The sequence below is a fragment of the Monopterus albus genome, unplaced genomic scaffold (assembly GCF_001952655.1).
Source record: "Monopterus albus unplaced genomic scaffold, M_albus_1.0 scaffold130.1, whole genome shotgun sequence".
Classification (NCBI taxonomy): Eukaryota; Metazoa; Chordata; class Actinopteri; order Synbranchiformes; family Synbranchidae; genus Monopterus; species Monopterus albus.
Genome location: NW_018128010.1, coordinates 265,412 through 284,683, shown reverse-complemented (window position 1 = coordinate 284,683; position 19,272 = coordinate 265,412). Strand labels below are relative to the sequence as shown.

Sequence of the window (19,272 nt, the reverse complement as noted above, 5' to 3'; positions counted from 1 at the left end):
GTTCAAAATCAAACAAAATCTATCCCACAGTGTTGCTGTTGCTGCTTGTCAAACAAGGCCACATACATAACATTTTTATCTGTGGCACTAAAAGAATATCAGTTTTAGCCTGCAGGAAAAGTCAAGTCAGCTCTATGAGGGCCACAAAGAATAGTGTTTGCTACACCCATCAGCACATATATTTTCTGCTTTAGCAATTTAGCAAGTAAGATAACTTCCCAGATGTTTAAAATTTCTAATCTTTGTTTTCCCCTCACCTCCTGTTTCTTAATCCTCATTACCTAAGTATTGTGGAGTCAGTCTGACACTGAATGGAATCATACCATAGTAAAAAAAAAAAGGTAATAGGAACATTAACACTTTATAAAAGTAAAACTATGTATTTTATGATAAAATAAAAATAAAAAGGGCTTAATTACATCAGATAAAAGATTATTTCATTGAGAAAAAACTATCCCAGAGGAAGTAGGTGGAAAGAAACAGCACAAAACAAAGTGGGAGATCTTCATCCAGATTTTGGGGGAAAAAAGAAATATAGGCTCTGGCACAGAAGATACAGTATATCAAGACAGATACAGAGCTCAAAGGGGCTTTGCATTAATCTGATGTTGTAATGACAGTTTAAGGTTTTGGTATTCTGATGAATTCCAGGATTGGGCTTAAACTGCTTTCATTTTGTTTGGTGGTCTTTAATCTTCTAACCCTGTGTTCTTAATCTGAACTCGGAGCAGGTTTATAATCTTGCATGAATGAGGCCACGGATTATGGGTTCTGACCTTGCCATGCCACACAGCTGCTTTCTCCTCAAATCAAGTCTCTCGTCCTGTGTAGCTTGTAAAAGAAGATAATCTTACTTGCTCCAGAATCAGCAGAAAAGACACAAACACTGAGGAAGATTCTTAATTTTTGTAAGGGGAATTCAAAAATAGGTTTAAATTCATAATGCTTTGGAATTTGAAAGTGATTCCAATTCTGACCAGCATTAACTTGAGAATTTTCTCAGTATTTCATGGCATGACGGGGAGAAGATATTATCTTCATGTGATCATTTTGGCTTATTGATGCAACACTGCTTGTTGAGTTTAGAGTTGCAGTGTGTATCTAAGTCAACCTCTCAAAGACAGCTACGGGTTTTATTTGTTACCTCAGGGTTACTGGTGTAATCACTGCTTTAATCTTGAGGATTGTGTTCTGAGGAAACCACACTGAGATAGCTTTATCTTTCATTGTTCCCAAGTAGTAAAATAGTACAAAACAAGGCAAGCACTGTCCAGATCCAGATATGTAAGTAGGAAATTTAAATCAGAAGACAAAAACATCTTCTTTAACTTTTTAAAAGGGCTTCCTAACAGAGGTGTTCTGTTTGCTTCACTCCACCACCCTTAAATCTGAACAAATGTTTATCTCAATTTTGTTTTGGCAGCTCAAGGACATAGTCTCATACTCAGGTCAGCAGCAGAACCAGAACTACAGACACATTAAACAACCAGCCATAAAATGAATTTTGAGTCATACAAAATGATGATGGATCTTTAAACATGGTGGGTCAGTGTAATTAAATTACAGTGCTATTCATTATATAAATACATTTAACTAGTTGTTTAAAGGAATAAGCAGCAAAAATGATAGTGTGGTGAGGAAGGTAGCTAATAATGAAGAAGTGAGCACCACATACAGTTTTTTATTTTATTATTATTGGGGCATGTACTATGATTTGATATTATCTGACTTACATTTGTTAAAATCATGTAGTCTCTTCAAGAACAGGGTTGCTGTTATGCTGAGAGGGGGTTTAAATGTTAAGAAACAGAGGAAATCTATTTTTTTTAACCAAATGAGGATGACACACAACACTTGTCAGCATCAGAATATTGTTTCTTCTATATCTACACTGCAAATGAAGGCAACCTGCCAGTCCAACCTACACCACCTAGTGGTACCAGAGGAAACTACAGCAACATGTCTACTGTACATGTGGACTTGCAAACATAGATGTTAATGAGAAACTGGAAGCTACCAATTCACTTTGTCTTTCCTCACTCCACCATCATCTAAGATCATATCCTTCAGCTTCTGATTGACTGAACACACCTAATCCAGGTAATCAGAAGTGGGTAGGGCAGGGATAGTTGGAAAATAAGCAGGGCAGCGGCACTCGAGGACCGGGGTTGCCCACCCCTTTCAAGCCCAGTCTTCCTTAATGACACTGTAGAGCTAACAAATGCATTTAGTGTATTTTTTAATCCACCATGTGCAATAAGAACATGACTTTTAGGTCAGAGTCATTTTGTTTATAGTACACAAGTCATTCTAAAACAACTGTCTTCTTGAATGTTAACTATTTTATTTAAGTTTAGTTGGTTATGTCATGTCCACAAATGCTGACTGAAGAGTCTAACATCAGCACTACACTACAGCACGTTACTTCAAATTTTTTAAACAAAATTTACAACTTCAAAACTACAAAACCTTTCAACTTCAAGCTTTAGCCTCAATCTCTGGCAGAGAAATTGCAGAAGGAACAGTTCAGTATTGGAGTCCGTTAATTAAACGGATTGTAAACAAAGCTGTGCTTCCATCTGCTGGCCAAACTGTGGTATTGTACATCAATAAAGTGGAAAACATTCCCACTTACTGAGCGTTCAAAAGAAACACTGAATAGTAACAAAAGGTTGTTTATTTAAATCTGTAATCCATGAAAGCATTTAATAAAAATATGTGGAAACAGACTTAAATGTAGGAGAATGTCATCAATAGGGCTCTGGGTTAATGTGTAACAGTTCTCATGACAAGAATACACAAAGAATGCCTTTATCTTTAGGTATTCATACTATGCTACTGCATAAGGCACATTATCAAACAACAACTTCTTATATTCCTTGTAATACTTTCAAAAACACTAGAAGCATTCCCCAAATACCAATCAGTGAAACTATGCATTGGCATTCAAATAATGCTCTTGAGAAGATGCAACAATTCCCTAAAATCTATAGTAAAAAGCTCTGTTAGTGCTGTGCATATTTAATCAGGGAAACATAATTCTGGTGAAATAATACAGTATGTGTCAAACGTCTAATGATAGACTGGTTACCTTGAAATGAAAGAAATGTCTTATTATGAAAACTAGTAAACTGCATGTGCATTGTGTGTGTTGGGGGTGCAACGAGAATTATTTTAGCACAATCAGGTTATGAGATTCCCTGAGAAAACAAACTTCATTTTACATTTACAAATTGACTCATTTACAAATGGAAACATTTAGGAATTACCTGAAAATCGACTGCACCTTCAAATCAGTGAATAGTGAATTGTGTGTTTGCCGTGAAATGTGTATTATAAAAACAGCAAAGGAAGGCTGACAAGTCTCTATGTCAATCTAAGATACATCTGTCAGATAGAACATTATATTCAATTAAATACAAGGAAAGCATGTCTATCACAAATGGAGATTACAGTATATAGTCAGATCCCCCCGACCCCCATGGCCCTGCATGATTACAAATGACAAATGGTATTTGAGTCCAATTACAAGATGTTGTCCATGTCCAGACAGGTGTTAAGCAAAGACATGGGAACAGGGTAGACCTGTGGAGAACCTGCCTCCGCTGTCTGTGTACCAGCCTCTGGTACAGCACAGTCAACTGAGTCTGCAGGTGGACCAGCTGGGTCACATTCTGACGAAACACCTACCCTTTCAGTAGCAGTCTGGGACTCTTCATCTTTATCCACAAGGCTAGGTGATGAGATAGGAAAGTGTGGTGAGGAGAACTTGTCAAGAAGCTGCACATGGTCCTGATCAGAGCCAGATTCAATGCTGACAATCTTAAGCCATGCCTTCTGCAGGTTTTGCTCCAACTCACTTCGCTCCTGTAGCAGCTGCTCTTTCTCACTTTTCTGTAGAGAGGACGGCAGCAAAGCACAAACACTTAAAACTGAAGATTGCTCTGTAAAATGAAAGGATTGCTCAACGAATAATAGCTAAATTTTAGCTGATCTTAACTGTATTTTCTGTTTCTTCATTCATGCTTCTATTTATGTTCCTTCATTAGTCTGCAGTACTTGAAATTTTGGAGTTTTCTGGTATAGTCTGTTTAATCTGCAATCATTCATCTTTCTATAGGTGCTAAAGAAACTCTGGCATTTCAAAGAAGAAGGGGGCAAGATGCTTTCACTTCCTGTCAGTTCTGTTAACTCTGCTACAATTACCTAGCATACTGCTCTCTATTGCTGCATACTCACTCTAGTCACCACTAAAGATCAACAGAGCTCACACAGTACTTAGGAAAGACAATACATTCAATATGTTTGACAACATATTGTGAATATTAGACAAATTAAAGGCAACTTACTAATTTTTTTATTTCACATTCTAGCTGACATATGCTGTCTAGTTTCCTCTTTCGACAGCGCTGTGCAGCCACGCGGTTTTTGCTTCGCCGACGGACATCGTGGACAAACTCTAGCTGATCTGTAGTCAAGAGATGGTGTCTCAGAAGCTGCTGGAAGGCCCTCCGGTTCAGTGCAGATATCTGCTCCACTGGGAATGGGAGCTGAATCTGTAGAGTACATGGTTTATGAGTAACATTTATTTTACTTACTCTCTTCAGTTACCAATAAGCAAACATCATCTGTGTAGCACAATCACCTCTGCTGCTCTTTTGTTGTTGGCCTCAGTATCTCCATCTGTGTCCAGGTCTGAGTCGTCCCCAGAGTTCGGTGAGGAGGACATGCAAGGGCTCTTCTCTGACTGGGACAGACTGTCATTGTGTGGAACTGGGACATCACCTGGCCCAAGGTCCCTGAGGAAGGGACAGTCTCCTGCACTGGAGGTCAGGTCCAGCTGCTTAAGCCAATGAAAGTCTGATGCTTTTGTCAGATTGTTTTGGTCTGTGTGATCCAGAGGGAGTGCCTGAGTCTGAGATGGGCACAGGTCAGACCAAAATCCCTTTGCCAAATGTTCAGCCACCTCCCTCTCCACACTGCTCCTCTGACCAAATCTTTCTTCGTGGCTTAGAGGAGTTAGTGTAGGGTCTGAGAGATCATCTGCCATTCTCTGGTCAAGGCCAGCCTCGCTCTGCTCTGATAACTCACTGCAATCTTCTGCCCCTGATGTACTGAGTGGATGTGAACTGGGGTTAGAGTTGGTTTCAGCACCAAGCATCTCAGCAGTTTGTTTGACATCTCTGCCTGCTGGCTCAACGAGTTCTGGTGGATTCACTTCTCCTGGCATTGACAGCTGACAGGGTAAGCCACCGTTTGCCAAACTCAACTCGCTTTGATCACACGCATCTCCTACCACTATAATTTGGTAGAACTGAGAGAGATCTACTTTGTCAGAGGCAGGGCATGGCGAAGACAACATTGGGCACACACCACTTCCTGTTAACTCCAGAGATAAGGGAGCCATTTGTGGGCCGCAGTTCTCCAAACAGAAGTGTTCTTCCTCACTGTTCGTCTGACTCTGTCCACTCTGAGGACACTGTGATGAGACCTGTGTTTGTTCATCACTTGCCAGTGAGCTGTGTGACTCAAGTAATTTTGGTTGGCTGCTCTCAGTGCTGGGGCCAATACTGGCACTGGGATCCCGGCTCTGACAACAGACTCTATGTCTCTGTGAGGTTCTCTTGCCTTCGGAAAACTTGGGGATGAGAAAATCAAAGCATGCTGACTCCAAGTTGTGAAATCCTAAAAACTCAGCAGTACTGTGAATGGCGTGAATGTTTTCTTTGGTGAATACCAGCTTTGATGTGTAGGCAAATTGTAGCAAAGGTTCAAACCCCTCCACAGTCACCTGTGGGGGGGAAAGACATATAGTATAACAAATTTATTGAACCATAACAAAATTCATGCTAGTAAAAAAAAAAAAAAAAACTACAATAAAACTTGATCAGCTCAAGGAAAGGCATTGATTATCTACTTCAACGGGACATACCTGCCCTGAAATTTGGAGCTTCAAGTGTTCTTAAACGACATATAAAATGATAACATTACCCATTATAAACTGCAGCATCTAGCAAAGACTTGCACAGTTTTAGGAAAAAAAAAAGCTGTATAATACTATATTATTCTTAATAGAACTATTGTCATTGACATGATAATGTATACATCTGCAAGAATACCATTACAAGGGTTGAAAACCGGACCAACAGTCACATCACACAAAGTTATGTACTGCTCGACATGAAACAAATCCAGCAGTGTTTGTGTTTTTCATGGTTGTTTTTGAAGAAAAACTGTGTGGTGCATTATGATAATCTATTATTGATATTGTGATGACTAAGGACTGCTACATTTTTGGGGATCACATCTTTTCAGTATAGAGCTGACCATTCATAAATGTAAAATAGAGCAACAGAATTCAACACACCTGTAAAACTGTAACCAAGATATTCAACAATAGAGCTATAAATGTTTAGTGTTAGCCCCACCCCCCTACCCCCCCACAAATCATTCAGGATACTGACCTTGTCAGGCAAGGTGATGATGGGGTTTTGTCTGGTGACACTGGTAAACCTGTTGTGAAAGTATTCGCTGCAGGAGGCCAAGACTGAGCAGTGGGCCCGAAAACTCCTGTTTTCCACCACCACTGTCACATCACACAGGACATCCCGCTGCCTCTGGTCATTCAGACACTGAAGAACATTGGCGCTGTGTACTGCTGACTGAAAGGTGAACGCTGACATGCGAGGAGCTTGGGGTGACATGGTTCTTACATGTTCAGCCTGTGTGACAGAGGGAGCGAGAGGAGTCAAAAGAGCATCATGATCACAATGCTATTTGTCAAAATAGAGCACAGCGTGGATTCTAGCTGCAATGACTAGTCAAATTAATCAGCATTTAGCAAACAATTCATAAAACTGATTAAGCTGAAGTAAGTTTAGCAAAAATGCTGAAAATTCACAGGTCCTTGCTTCTCAAATGGGAGTATTTTCAGGTTTTCTTTATTCTATGACAGTAAACTGAATATCTTCATATCTTGGGACTGTTGGTCTGTCATAACAAAACGGATGATAATGTGACCTTGGACTTAAGATGGTCAATAAACAATTTGTGACATTTTATAGAGCGAATGATTAATCGAGATAATAATCCAAACATAGACTGATAATTAATTGCTTGTTGCTGACCTAGTGGATTCTGTCTTTAGGAGGATTCCTGTCTTTAGCAAAGGATGCATTGATGCAAAATCATATAAGCTAGATTTACAAAATATATTTTCATAGTATGGGTGGTCCCTGGACGTCTGGAGGGATATTTCAAATAAAACACTTAAGATGAAATAACAAATAAACAGGTTTTATGATTAGGCTGTGTAAAACCACTGTATACTAACTTATCTTTACTGTAATAACAACCCAGCCTCACAATCATAAGCTATAGTATTGTTGTTGGGAGTAAAAGGTCACAGGAGAGTCAATTGAACCTATGACGCGTCTTTTATACATGACACTGTAACTGTACCTGCTCATTCAAGGCGAATATAAATGCAATAATGTAATAATTTTATCTTATTATAATACTGTAATACTTTAAGTCTTCGGTGCTTTGGGCTGACTTAGCATTTAAAACATTGTGCATTTTAGCTAAATTCAGAAGTCTAGGTTACAGTAAATGATCGGTGAGTTACTACAGCATGGCTGCATTTGGGCAGCAATTTTAAAATGCTGACTCATGGTTAGCCAAGTGGGCCTGCTGGAGATGCGTAACGAAAAATACTCAACGTTACTGAGAAGATATGTTATGTTACAAAAGGATGACAACGTTTACAACAGCATATTAATATATTAATCTAAAATAGTATGCAAATGACACCGCTTTATGCTAGGCCATACCATTAGCTAGAACTAACGAGCGAACATATCAGTCTGTTTGGTAACGTACGAAAAAAAAAAACTCCTTCGAAAATAGTAGCACAGTAAATATTTTAAAATGAAACTCTTCGCTGACCTGCCATGTTAGCTGGGTAAAACTGCCACCGATAAATTTTGGGTAGAGACGATTGTGTCCATCTGGAGTCAGACAATCCTCTCCCTCATCATGTGACTACATGGACCAGGAAACGCTATGGCCATTTACTGCGCATGCTCATTGCAAGAGTCAAAAACCCAACACTAAGACAGTAAAAACTTAAGTCATTTGAAGAATTTTATTGATTAAAAATAAACAAATTTTTACAAATTATTTTAGCAAATTCCATTTATAGTCTCATCCTGATTGACAAATCAACTATCACAATCTGTTCAATGTCCATATTGATTTTCATTTCACACCTGGCCTTATGAGTGTGAAAAACATAGTGTCGCACCACTTTGATGAAAATGTCAACACTGTCAAATGTCCATTCATTGTAACCAGTACCATCTCATCACAGCCCAGTTTGATTCGCTGACAAATCAAGCAAATGTTGGTAAAGTGTTTGAGATCCCTTACACAGTGGAGCTGAAGCAACAGCAGGTTGGTTTGCCTGGATTTCCTGAGTAGTGAGGCACTATTCAATTAGAGGATTCTTTCATAGAAGAGGAGGTAGGCTTGGCAACTCTGGACTTTACTCTCACTCACAGGTTGAACGCTTGTGTCGCTGATATGGAACCAGGATCCTCTTGGTGGCTCTGCATCTCCCAAAGGAACATGATCAGTTAGTGAGGATACTTACAATATTAGAATTATTTTTATTGAAAGCAACACTGGAGTACACCTACCTTCTGCTGCAAGTCCACTGGATGAGGGTTTAGGGCACTCAGGCCGTACTTTCACGTAGGCTGTGTAATGACCTGACCTCATTGTTCCACTGTGCTCTACAATACCATACAAACTGTACAAAATCTGAGTATCTCCCTCTATCACGTGCTGTTTGGAAACAAAATTCTGTGAGTGCTCAGACTCTAACAACACAGCCACATTTACAAATGGGCCTATATGAGTAGTGATATGTAATAAATGCTTTTAATTCTGTTACTTACCTTGCATTTAGTTGCACAAAAAGGAGCTAGATCCAGTACCAGCGGAAACTGGACATGTCTGTTCACCTTACATATACTGTATCCATTCTAGAGGAAAACAAAAGTGATTTCATTCAAATAGCAAAAAAGGTCCTGCTTCGTAAATAGTTTGTTCACAGTTGTGAGAATAAAAACAGCTTGGCTTGACCATCAACAGGATCAAAGGTAAAAATGCTGACATTGTCTTCACCTGGCTTACCTGTTGAAATCTCTTCAAATGAAGGGTAAGCACTGGTGGGGGAGAAGAGATGAGGATTTGCTTCAAGGCATCAGTGTAGATATTCTTCTTGGATTCTAAACAAAGCACAAATAAAGAAAATGAACTGTATTGATCCACAAATTGAGAAAGTGAGTTTGGGGAAAGAAAAGAGCCACAGTTTATTTGGCCTAATTAGAAGCCTTTAATGCACAAACATGCTCAGTTTGTGCAGGAAGCACATTAACGGTAGGTCAAATATGATTATGAGAGGAACTCCACATACCTCCAGCTTTGTCTTTGCTCTGTTGTTGTTTACTGCAGGTGACACACAGCAGACTGTTGTTCTGCGTGAGGACTTCCACTTCTGTGAAGTGAAACAGACATGACTGCACTGAACACTCCTGTTTCTCAGGGGGCGTTCTGGTAGCCAGTGTGTGGAAGGCCAGCTCTGGGTCCTGATTTATTACTGTGTACTCTTTGGCTTCCAGTGGCTCATCTTCAATCTCTATGCTTTGTTCCATATCATCGGTGTCTTCTATGAAGGCGTCATCCAGAGTTACTTTCTCCATTTCACTCACCAGCTTTGTGTCCTCTTCTCCTTCCTGTTCTGTGTCAGATATTTTGTCATCCTTGGAGCTGTGCTCCTCTGATAAGACAGTAAAAGGGTTGCTGACCGAAGTCGTAGCTGATGAGCTGAAGTCAGTCACTGAATCTTCGTCCTCTTTGTTTTCTTTCTCAGCCTGGTCTGTGCCAAGGTTCCTTAGTTCCTGCTCGGCAGCAATCTTCTGTGCAGGATTTCCATCACTCAATGAGTCTCCATCATGTGTCACACTGTCATCATTTTCCAATTCATTTACATCTGCAGGAGGTTCTGTCTGTTTGTCCTCTGTGGAACTTGGAGATCCGAGACCGTTTAAACTGACTCTGCTCTCAAGTTTCTGCTGCCTCTTTTGATGCTGCAGGCAAAGGCAAGGGAACAATTATTACTATTTAGTTCATTCTGTACCATGATTCAACAGTCATTCATCAAAGAGACAAGTTAAGGCAACAGGAAACATTCCCTGTATGTGTTCAATGAGGTACCTTTGCTTGCTTTTTAGCCTGCTTCTTGGCTTTCTTCTGCTGGTATTTGCTACCAGCCCCAGTTGGAATGTCATCATTTCCATTGGTCAGAGCAGGGCTGTTTCTGCCATCCAGGCTCGATTCACTGGTCCTCTGAACTCCTTTTTTCTGGTTCTTCTTTCTATATGCCTGTACAGTGCCGGCATAAGAAGGCAATATGTGTAACTCAGATAAAACACAAAAAATTAACAAAAAAATATTCCTAAGAGCTTTACCTCATCAGAAACAGGAAGGGAAAGATCCAAAAATATTTCTGTGACTACAGACACCTGTAAGTGCAAAGCAGTGGCTATTTAGCTTGATGTCAACATGACATTGGCCGGTAATGTTACATTTTTGTCCACATTGCATACCGTTTTACATTGCTGACACATTATAGTACTGGTCATTTCCCCACCAAAAACTTGGTCCACAAAGTTTTTTGGAAATCCATCTTTCTCGTACTCTGCAATCGGAATTTCATTGTCAGAGGGTTTCGTTTAATTATTAATACCAAGATTTTATACTATAGCAGAATGCCTCAAAAATTGTTTTTGCTCAGATAACATCAACTACAAGATATTCATTTATAGCCCTTATACTTACTTTTAACAAGTGTTTTCAGCTGGTCTCCATCTATGTTTTTTCTAGATTGTTTCAATGCCTCCATGATCCCTGAGTTTACTCTCTGTAGAGCCAAACATAATCTTTAAATGTAAATGATAAAAATCACTAATAAACCATAGCAAATATAAGATGCTGACATTTTTTCCAGGATCTCAATAAATTTAGCCTCTTTACATTCTGACTGTACTTCTACAAAACCTCAGCTATGTGGGAATTAGCTACTCCAGCAGGCTAGTTTTCAAGAAAAGCAAATGTCAAGAAGAGGAAAAAAGCTATTTAGTAACATTTCTTTGATTTCCATGCATAACATATCCTCACTTTGAGCAAATTTAGAGTCTGAATTACTTGACATAAATGAGCTTAAATATAAAATTAAGTGCACAGTGCAATACCTATCAGCTGGCTGATGTGTATGTTTAGTGTTGTTCTGCTGCAAAACCAATATCCTGCCATGTAACATATAGCCATTTTAAATATTTCATCAATGGGCTATTTAAACTCAACCCCTACTTTGACCTCTTCAGCACGCATCCCATCCAGAAGGTAGCGCAGAAGCTCCTGGCTATCTTGCTGCTGAAATCCTTTGAACCTGGCAGCCCTGCAGGTCAAGTATGAGGTGATGCTGTGATGCTAGGAAGTACATTTCAAGTGCATCTTAAAGTTGAGTTTAACACCAATCAGTAGCTGCACTCACTTTTTACAAACTTGCGTGAACAACTCGCGCGGTGTAACTACACCCTTCTTGGATTGCTGGATCTCATTGAGAAGCTGACACATAGCCAAAGTCAGGGATCCAGGCTGGTCTAACTGCACTTCAATGGGCTCCTGCAATCATAATAAAAACAAGCTTTTAAGCAATAAACTGTGTATATTAAGCACGTGTTTGCAATAAAAACATTTAAAGAATAATGGCTACATACCAGATCTGAGGAGGCTACAGGTGTTATATTAAGATTAATTTTCTCCTCTGTCACTTTGTTGAGCACCTGTTTTAACAGCTGTGTTTGAGAAAGACTCTGGAAAAGACAATGACAGCTGTAAATAATGACTCTACAATTGACATCTTCTCACATTCTGTTCAGCACTGGCATTCCATAAGGCACAATCTTACCTGAATAACTGCATTAAAGAAACATGTATTTCCCAGGTTGCTCAGCCCCTTAACAGAAACACCACTTTTGTCTTCGGTTGTCCTGGACTGTTGTGATTTCCTAGCACTCTCTTTCTTGGCATTTTTCTTTTGGTGGTCTTCGTTTTCCTTGTCCTCACTTTCCTCTGCTTTTACAGTCTCTGTCTTCTCTTCAACATCCAACAAGCAGTCTTCCTCTTTCACTCATAAATAATCAAACACAACATAATGGGCATGGTTATAGTGGCATGAAATCCCAATAATGTTGTGTTTTGATAGACTGATGATAAAATCACCAGTGGGACCTACTTTTCTGTGGTCTCTGTATGGGCTCTGCAGAGGTTTGCTTTTTTAGGCTGGTCATTAGCTGAGCCAAATGTCCAGTTCTGGAGTACTGAACTTCATCATCACATATGTAACACCTGCAGGGGTGATGGCACATGAAAAAAAAGAGCATGCCTCTGGGATTAACACACCACAGCAAAATACTCACCACACACTCCAGTTATCCAAACTGACCACCAGGCAATGCGGATCTGACCGAGGTGTCTCATAATGTTTGATGGCATGCTGGTTCTCCGAGTTTCGTCCACATCCCTTGTAGAAAAAGGTATGTTGTCATTTGAAAGATAGTCACTTCAAAGCCTGTTGAAATCAGAATGATAAAATGGGCCAAATAACCTTACTCTATGGCCACATTTCAAGCACATCCATACAGCTGCTGTTTCTTTTTCCTCCTCCGAGTCCTGTGGCAGGGTGGCAACGATAATCTCTTTATTCTCTTCATGTTTACATTCCTGGCAACTCGTCCAATCAGAATTCCCATAAAGTTTCTTTAGAAGAGTTTGGTCTGTTCCTTTCTTAATATGCCTGCAGGATGGAGCTATGAAGATAAAGCATTAATAGAACACAATGAGGAAAACTCACCCCAGGTCTTCCACAGGTTGTCATATGAAATGCAGCTGATATATTCTTTACCTGTCACATTAATGTCATCGTCCTCTCTGGAGCTCTTGTCCTTGCCCCTTTTCTTTCCCATTTTACCTATGCACAATTAGAGAGAAATGGAAGTAACGCCAGCTTGGACTAATAGCTATATCAAATTATACGGCTGCTTAAAAATATTTAGTGCCTGTACTGTCAGTGCCAGAAGAGTAAAAGTAAGTCATGTCAGGTTAATCTCCGTGACCATCCGCATGGTCAGGTCAATTTACTGTCACAGTCGAAGCCTAAAACCTTCACGGTTTTCACTTTCGTTTAATCTGTGTGGATGAAATATGCTGACATATTTAACATGGTTTACTGACTCCAGCCGTAAAATGAAAACCTTCGGGTAAGAAAAGCGGTCTATAAAGTTTCAAATTCGCAAAAATCACTTCGGTGATTTGACCCAAAAACCAAAGCTTACAGATGCAGATAACATGGGAACAAAACGCGATGGTGCCACAGTCTCAGCTGCTCGGCTTGGGGTTTCCTGTGTGCGTCGTTTGAAACAGTCCGAGTTGCAACAAGCCTTAGTTTCTTGCTAGGGCTAAGTTAAGGCAACAGTGATATGACTATTGAAGTTGTCCATATGTTTAATTAGAGTGCATGTCCAGCTTTCTATATATAGCATATACGAATATATGTTATTATTTTTTCAGACTTTACGAGTTGTTCAATTTTAGTGAAACATGAAAAGCAACTTGTCATTTGCTAGCGTTAGCCGAAATGATAGGTGGCAAAATGCTCACTGAGACTGTAGACAGAGAGCAGTATTAAAACTGTTTTTTATGTATAGGTGAAGATCGAGTGAAGATTTGGTTTGTCTTTATCAGCATGTCTTACTTGGAGTGGGCTGAGTCTCAGCTTGCAGAGCTAGAGCTGCTGAGCAGTATGTTTCCCACCCAGGAGGAATTGGAGGTCACAGACCAGGTGGCACTAGCTGAACTGAGGGCCTACGTAGAGGGTTCAGCTCCAAGAGACAGCCCTCCTTCCTCCAGACCCCATTTTCTCATCAAACAGAAGCTGGACACGGGAAGCACGGAGATGGTAGATGAATAAGACTGTCATGATATATCGCTGTGATTTAAGTGTCGTAAAACAATTGTTTTTGTCCTTTTTTTTAAAATTATTATTATTACTCCACTCAGACGGATGTCATTCTGTCCTGTGCGTATACATCTGAATATCCCAGTGTGTTACCAGAGATCACAATCCGGTAAGCCATTTTCACTTTGACGTGTGTGATGGAAATTTTTAACATGAGTCTGAAGAAATAAAGAGTGAACAACCAAGTTGCCTTTATGTATTTTATTTCTTCCAAGAACATTCAGTCAGTCATACAGAATGTCATGCAGTCTGCAGAGTGACCAAGAAAAAGAGTGTCAGGTTTTGTATAACACCTGTCAGCTATCAGCCCATTAGTTGGAACCGATCACAGAAGTGTCTTAGGTATGTGATCTTCATAGGTATCTTTCAGATAGGTGTCTGGGCCCAGACAGCTAAGCTGTGTAGGCAACAGGCTGTGTGTGTCTATCAGTAGAGATTGTGTGCGTATAGATGTGTTTAGGAACTGTGTGTGTGTGTGTGTGTGTGTTGTGTCTGGGGGGAAAGCGAACAGTCTGGGAGGAATAAAAACACAAAGCTAAAGTACAAATACATAGTATTATTTTCCATTTACCCTTCACCTAAGACTAAACTGTGACCTTGTCACAGAAGTATATTGAATAAAAGAACAAAAGCACATAGCCCAATAATTTACATTACATGTGTGGTGAAGGTGTTTAGCTCTTCACGTCTGCAAAACAGTAACTAGTTCACTTATTTTGTAAAAACTATAAAATGTGCACATATACCAGCCACTTTATTAGGTACACCTGTATGCAATTCAGTGCAACACTTCCACCTTAAGATCTGTTTATGAAGCTCAGAATGTGCCGGGTTTTGGTGAAATTGTCAAGAGTATACATTCAATTACATGTTTATTATTGAGGCCATAGTTAAAGGTGGTGTTCTACTGGACTACCTTATATTTAGATGTGTCTATATTTTTGTCCTCCTGGTAACATACATGAGAGGGTCAGAATATTAGGAACACTTTTGAATATAATGTATGTGATTTTATGGAATTATTAAGCCACAAATATAATTGATCTGTGTAAGGATGACATGTGTTCACCTCTATTCATGGCTAGTGAGCATTGCAGTCTGGGAGGATAAGTTACAGTCTCTTCCTGTACGCTTTAATCAGGTAGCCAGTAACTGACACAGACCACATCCATCACCTTCATAATCCTGAGAAAGATTTAGTAGAGAAGAGATGATGCTTTTGAAACATGTTATACTGGGGGTAGTTATTCATTTTAATTAGTAAGCCTGTTAACCCCCTGAAGATTTGTTATAGTTATTTTGTTCTATATCATAGTGCAAATGTTAGCTACTTTAAAATTCCTGTTGGAGGTTTTTGCCATCAAGGATGAACACTTCCATATCAAAGTGGCCTTGAATCTTCCCTAATTCCTTCTTACAGCATATTTTGTTTGTGCCATAGGTGTGCCAGTCTCAACAGGGCCCAGCAGACACAGCTCCATGCAGATCTCAGTGCATACCTTATAGGAAACTTCCAGGGGGAAGTATGTGTGCTCTCTGCAGTGAATTGGGTGAAAGAAAATCTGCACCTCTTCATCAATAGGAGCTTGTCAACAGCACCGGCTCCTAAGAAAGAGTTTGCCTCTCCACGGTCACGGTCACAGGAAGTGTTCAGCCGACTGTGGATCTACAGTCACCACATCTACAACAAGGCAAAGAGGAAGAACATCTTGGAGTGGTCCAAGGAGTTGGGCCTGTCAGGATTTAGCATGCCTGGGAAGCCTGGTATTGTGTGTGTTGAAGGTTCTCAGTCTGCCTGCGAGGAGTTCTGGTCCAGGTACCTTGAGTGTTGTTATTTTTAGCAGCTGATGTTACAGCCAGGAGCCCACTGAGGTGCAAGGTTTATTATTTTTAAAAAACATTTTCCCATTTCACAGAGTGAAGGTTCTGACATGGAAGAAGATCATGATTCGACATAGAGAGGATATTCCCCTTGATCATCAGGGCGAGGACAGCAGGAACGTTGAAAGTATTGACTGCCTGCGCAAATTCTCAGGCTTTGAAGAAGCAGTGTTTGACCCCCATGGGAACAGAGGTAATCACATGGACCTTGGGCAGCTCTACCAGTTCTTAAATGAGAAAGGCTGTTGTGACGTCTTTCAGATATATTTTGGCATTGAAGGAAGGTAGTGGTCAGACCTAGGGGGGTAAACAGGTATTTGACTGGTGCCCTGTCACTAAAGTAACCTCTCCTGAAAAATTCTGTAAATCTTGCACATTCATTACTGTTTTAGTTTTTTGTTTGTTTGTTTCACAGGCAGGCACGCATATGAACTGTGACCACATGATCACATGTGCCTGATGAACTGAAATAAATGAACTATGTTTTATGGATTTTGTATAGCTGTGGCCTGTGGGAAATCACGGGGATAAAAGAAAGAACATATTTGCAATTTGAGTTCTCACTTTTTTTTCTAGCTAATGGGCATGTTTTTCAAAAAGAAGCATTAAAAAAGTATTTGTCAGAGAGTTTTCTCAAGGACTTTAATTATATTTGCAGTTTTAATATACCTCCATGTGACACAGATCACACCTTGCCCTGGGTGTTTCTTTCCTCAAATGGCACCTTGGTGTATTACTACCAGGGTATTATAGGATTTTCGGGTCTGATACCACGTTAATTTGGATAACATAGACAACACTATGCTAGATATCTGTTTATGAAATCTGTTGATTTTCTTCTTATGAATAATGGAAAGTCTTTCTCCAATTTTCTTTGACTGATTAGTTGTTAGATAAATGGCAATTAAAATGTGAAGTTACTGGACATTATTCTTACTTTTAAATCCTTAAGACTGAGATGGAAATTTTAAAAATATTCATGCAGATTTGTATGTAGAGTTTGTCTAGTTTGTGGTATAAGGCGATTGTATTAAGTATATGATATGCATGGCTATTTTATAAGTGAGCAAAATGCACAAATTACATGCAGTAAGCAGTCATATACTGTGTATTTTGATGGTTTTGACTGACGACTTGGTGAAGTCACTGATGAAAGGAAAGTCAGACAACTTGAAGACAAAACAAACTTAAGTATCTACAGGCATCTGGATTGGATTTTGTTGCAAACTTGCTTGGTCTACACTGCCCAGCAGCCAGCAGATGGTAGCATATTATAATTAAATTTTGAAAATATGGCGACCTGAGATGTCATCTGTTATTTCAAGATGTTAACCTGCTAACAAATACAGTGCATCCAAAAACAAATGTATTCATCTACAAAACCAAACAATAGTACATTGTTTAAACAATCTTAGCTGTTATTTGGATCAAATATGAATACTGTTGATTATATATATATATATAACTGTCATTAAGCAGCCATGCAGATCAATATGCTATAATAAGTGTACAATGTAAAAAGGTAGGGTGGTTTATATGTGTGGTTCTGTATGTTTCACAACAGCAAGGTGTTTGTTTAAAACTCAAACAGCCCATAATCTTCTGCATTGTTTCATTTGTGCTTACTTTTAACAAATCTTCCTTCTACTACATAGCCAGAATTGATTCAGCTAAAATTGGTTTTATTTGATCATGTTTACATCTAACAGGGATATAGCACATCTATAGACGTCTGACTGACAGATTCGTCACTGTAGTAGGGTTGTAACAGCAGAATATGGTATAAATAGTTCAAAGAATTCCTTTCAAAAGCCCAGATTAAATAAAGATAAACCAAACACTAAAGATTTCTAAATACAAATGTTTACCCCAAATGAATCAATAATTTGGTTAATATTTGTAGATACATTAGGGCTCTTATTCAATTAGTATTTATGCTGTAGTTTCACGTCTGTTGAGATTAGCTGGACATTGGTCAATCTATTAATTAAGACGCCAAACAAAATACCTGCTTTATACATTTAAAAATCACCTGCCATGAGTTAATGTAATGGCTTACATTATTCCATAATAGATTTAATATAGCAATGACCATTGCGCGATACATCATACGTGCATGACCAGTACGTATGACTTGCCAACTTTTGAAATAAACCAGTTTTTAAAGACTTTTTCCAATATAGACAAAATTGTTTTTACTCTACACCTATAATTTTTCATTCCATGCACAGATGATTTTCAAGATGCTTTATTGATTTTTCTCTTTCATTCTTTCTGGTGAGTCCCCTCAATCTTTCACTACCATAGCTATTCAACAAAGTATATACTGAACATCAGACTAGATGGACAGAAAAACCTTCAGGTCCTAATGTCCTCTTCCTTCAGTCTGTGAATAAGTGAACTGATGAGTAGCATTTATGATGTTCCAGTGTATGACCCTGACATCCCAAAAAGCCACAGTGAATTTGTATCTTGAGGTATGACTATGAATAGCCAAGTGGAACACTGGAGCATAGTCATTGCCAACTGGTCCCTCCATTAGAGGGTTATTGCTGAAATCTACCTGCCAGATGTGACCATGGTTGTTTCTCGGGAGTTTTAACAATACATATCTTAGGCAATGGAACACTATTGACTTTACAATTACAGTACAGGTCATAACATTACTTCTGGTCAATAGATGTCACTAACACTACAAAAGGTTAATCTGGTTACAAATTGTTTGTACTGAAAGACTGTCTGAAATCTATGATCCAATGACATCACCTTCCCTGGTAAAGGTTTTGACAGGTTTGGCATCATTCCTTATTGCTTGGTGTTACGGAAATGTGATTATCTGTACTTGGCCAGTCAAGAACATTTAAGCTTCTGGATGTTTGGATTACTGTCCTCCTGCCATACAAGATATTGATTCGGTCATTTTATTCAGCCTTGTCATGTCACAAGATGCATCAGAAACTGGGTGGCTTACCACCTCCACTTTCCAATTTCCTGGGGAAAACCTAATACAAATATCAACACTCTTAAAGCTGAAAGTCATATCAAGTATATCATTTCATTTCTGGAGTACAAAACAAAACAATGGGGAATGTCATTGTCAGTCTCCTTCAACTTACAGACTGCACTGTATACTTATTCACTAATTACACTGCTTTTTTTAATCAACTTTTTATTACCACATTAACTAACATAACAAACAGACACATATACAAAAGCATTACAATCAATCCATACCCATACTCCCA

At 39.2% G+C, this 19,272-nt stretch overlaps 3 protein-coding genes across 8 annotated transcripts; 1 reads left to right on the top strand and 2 right to left on the bottom strand.

Annotated features, from left to right (window-relative positions):
- Positions 1-1,776: 1,776 nt before the first annotated feature.
- On the bottom strand, positions 1,777-8,516 carry LOC109967513 (transcription regulator protein BACH1-like). Of its 2 annotated transcripts, none has more exons than XM_020613147.1 (5): positions 8,431-8,516; positions 6,465-6,722; positions 4,646-5,791; positions 4,350-4,556; positions 1,777-3,894 (listed from the first exon to the last, which is right to left on the bottom strand). In XM_020613147.1, the coding sequence occupies exons 2-5, from the start codon at positions 6,702-6,704 to the stop codon at positions 3,526-3,528; spliced, it is 1,962 nt and encodes a 653-aa protein (XP_020468803.1). In that variant the 5' UTR covers positions 6,705-6,722; positions 8,431-8,516; the 3' UTR covers positions 1,777-3,525. The 2 variants fall into 2 exon arrangements, with proteins under 2 accessions (XP_020468803.1, XP_020468802.1); XM_020613146.1 differs by lacking the exon at positions 8,431-8,516 and adding an exon at positions 7,948-8,090.
- usp16 (ubiquitin specific peptidase 16) lies at positions 8,133-13,968 on the bottom strand. 5 transcript variants are annotated; one of them, XM_020613142.1, is made up of 18 exons: positions 13,883-13,968; positions 13,034-13,099; positions 12,742-12,938; positions 12,549-12,652; positions 12,365-12,477; positions 12,038-12,258; positions 11,847-11,942; positions 11,621-11,751; positions 11,437-11,524; positions 10,906-10,987; positions 10,674-10,765; positions 10,536-10,589; positions 10,282-10,449; positions 9,482-10,154; positions 9,199-9,293; positions 8,961-9,047; positions 8,700-8,847; positions 8,133-8,615 (listed from the first exon to the last, which is right to left on the bottom strand). In XM_020613142.1, exons 2-18 carry the CDS (start codon positions 13,092-13,094, stop codon positions 8,497-8,499), a joined length of 2,529 nt encoding a protein of 842 aa, XP_020468798.1. In that variant the 5' UTR covers positions 13,095-13,099; positions 13,883-13,968; the 3' UTR covers positions 8,133-8,496. The 5 variants fall into 5 exon arrangements, with proteins under 5 accessions (XP_020468798.1, XP_020468797.1, XP_020468796.1 ...); XM_020613141.1 differs by lacking the exon at positions 13,883-13,968 and adding an exon at positions 13,464-13,874; XM_020613140.1 differs by lacking the exon at positions 13,883-13,968 and having other exon boundaries at positions 13,034-13,457.
- rwdd2b (RWD domain containing 2B) lies at positions 13,874-18,289 on the top strand. The gene is made up of 4 exons (XM_020613148.1): positions 13,874-14,086; positions 14,188-14,255; positions 15,588-15,962; positions 16,063-18,289. The coding sequence occupies exons 1-4, from the start codon at positions 13,874-13,876 to the stop codon at positions 16,313-16,315; spliced, it is 909 nt and encodes a 302-aa protein (XP_020468804.1). The 3' UTR covers positions 16,316-18,289.
- Positions 18,290-19,272: the final 983 nt, after the last annotated feature.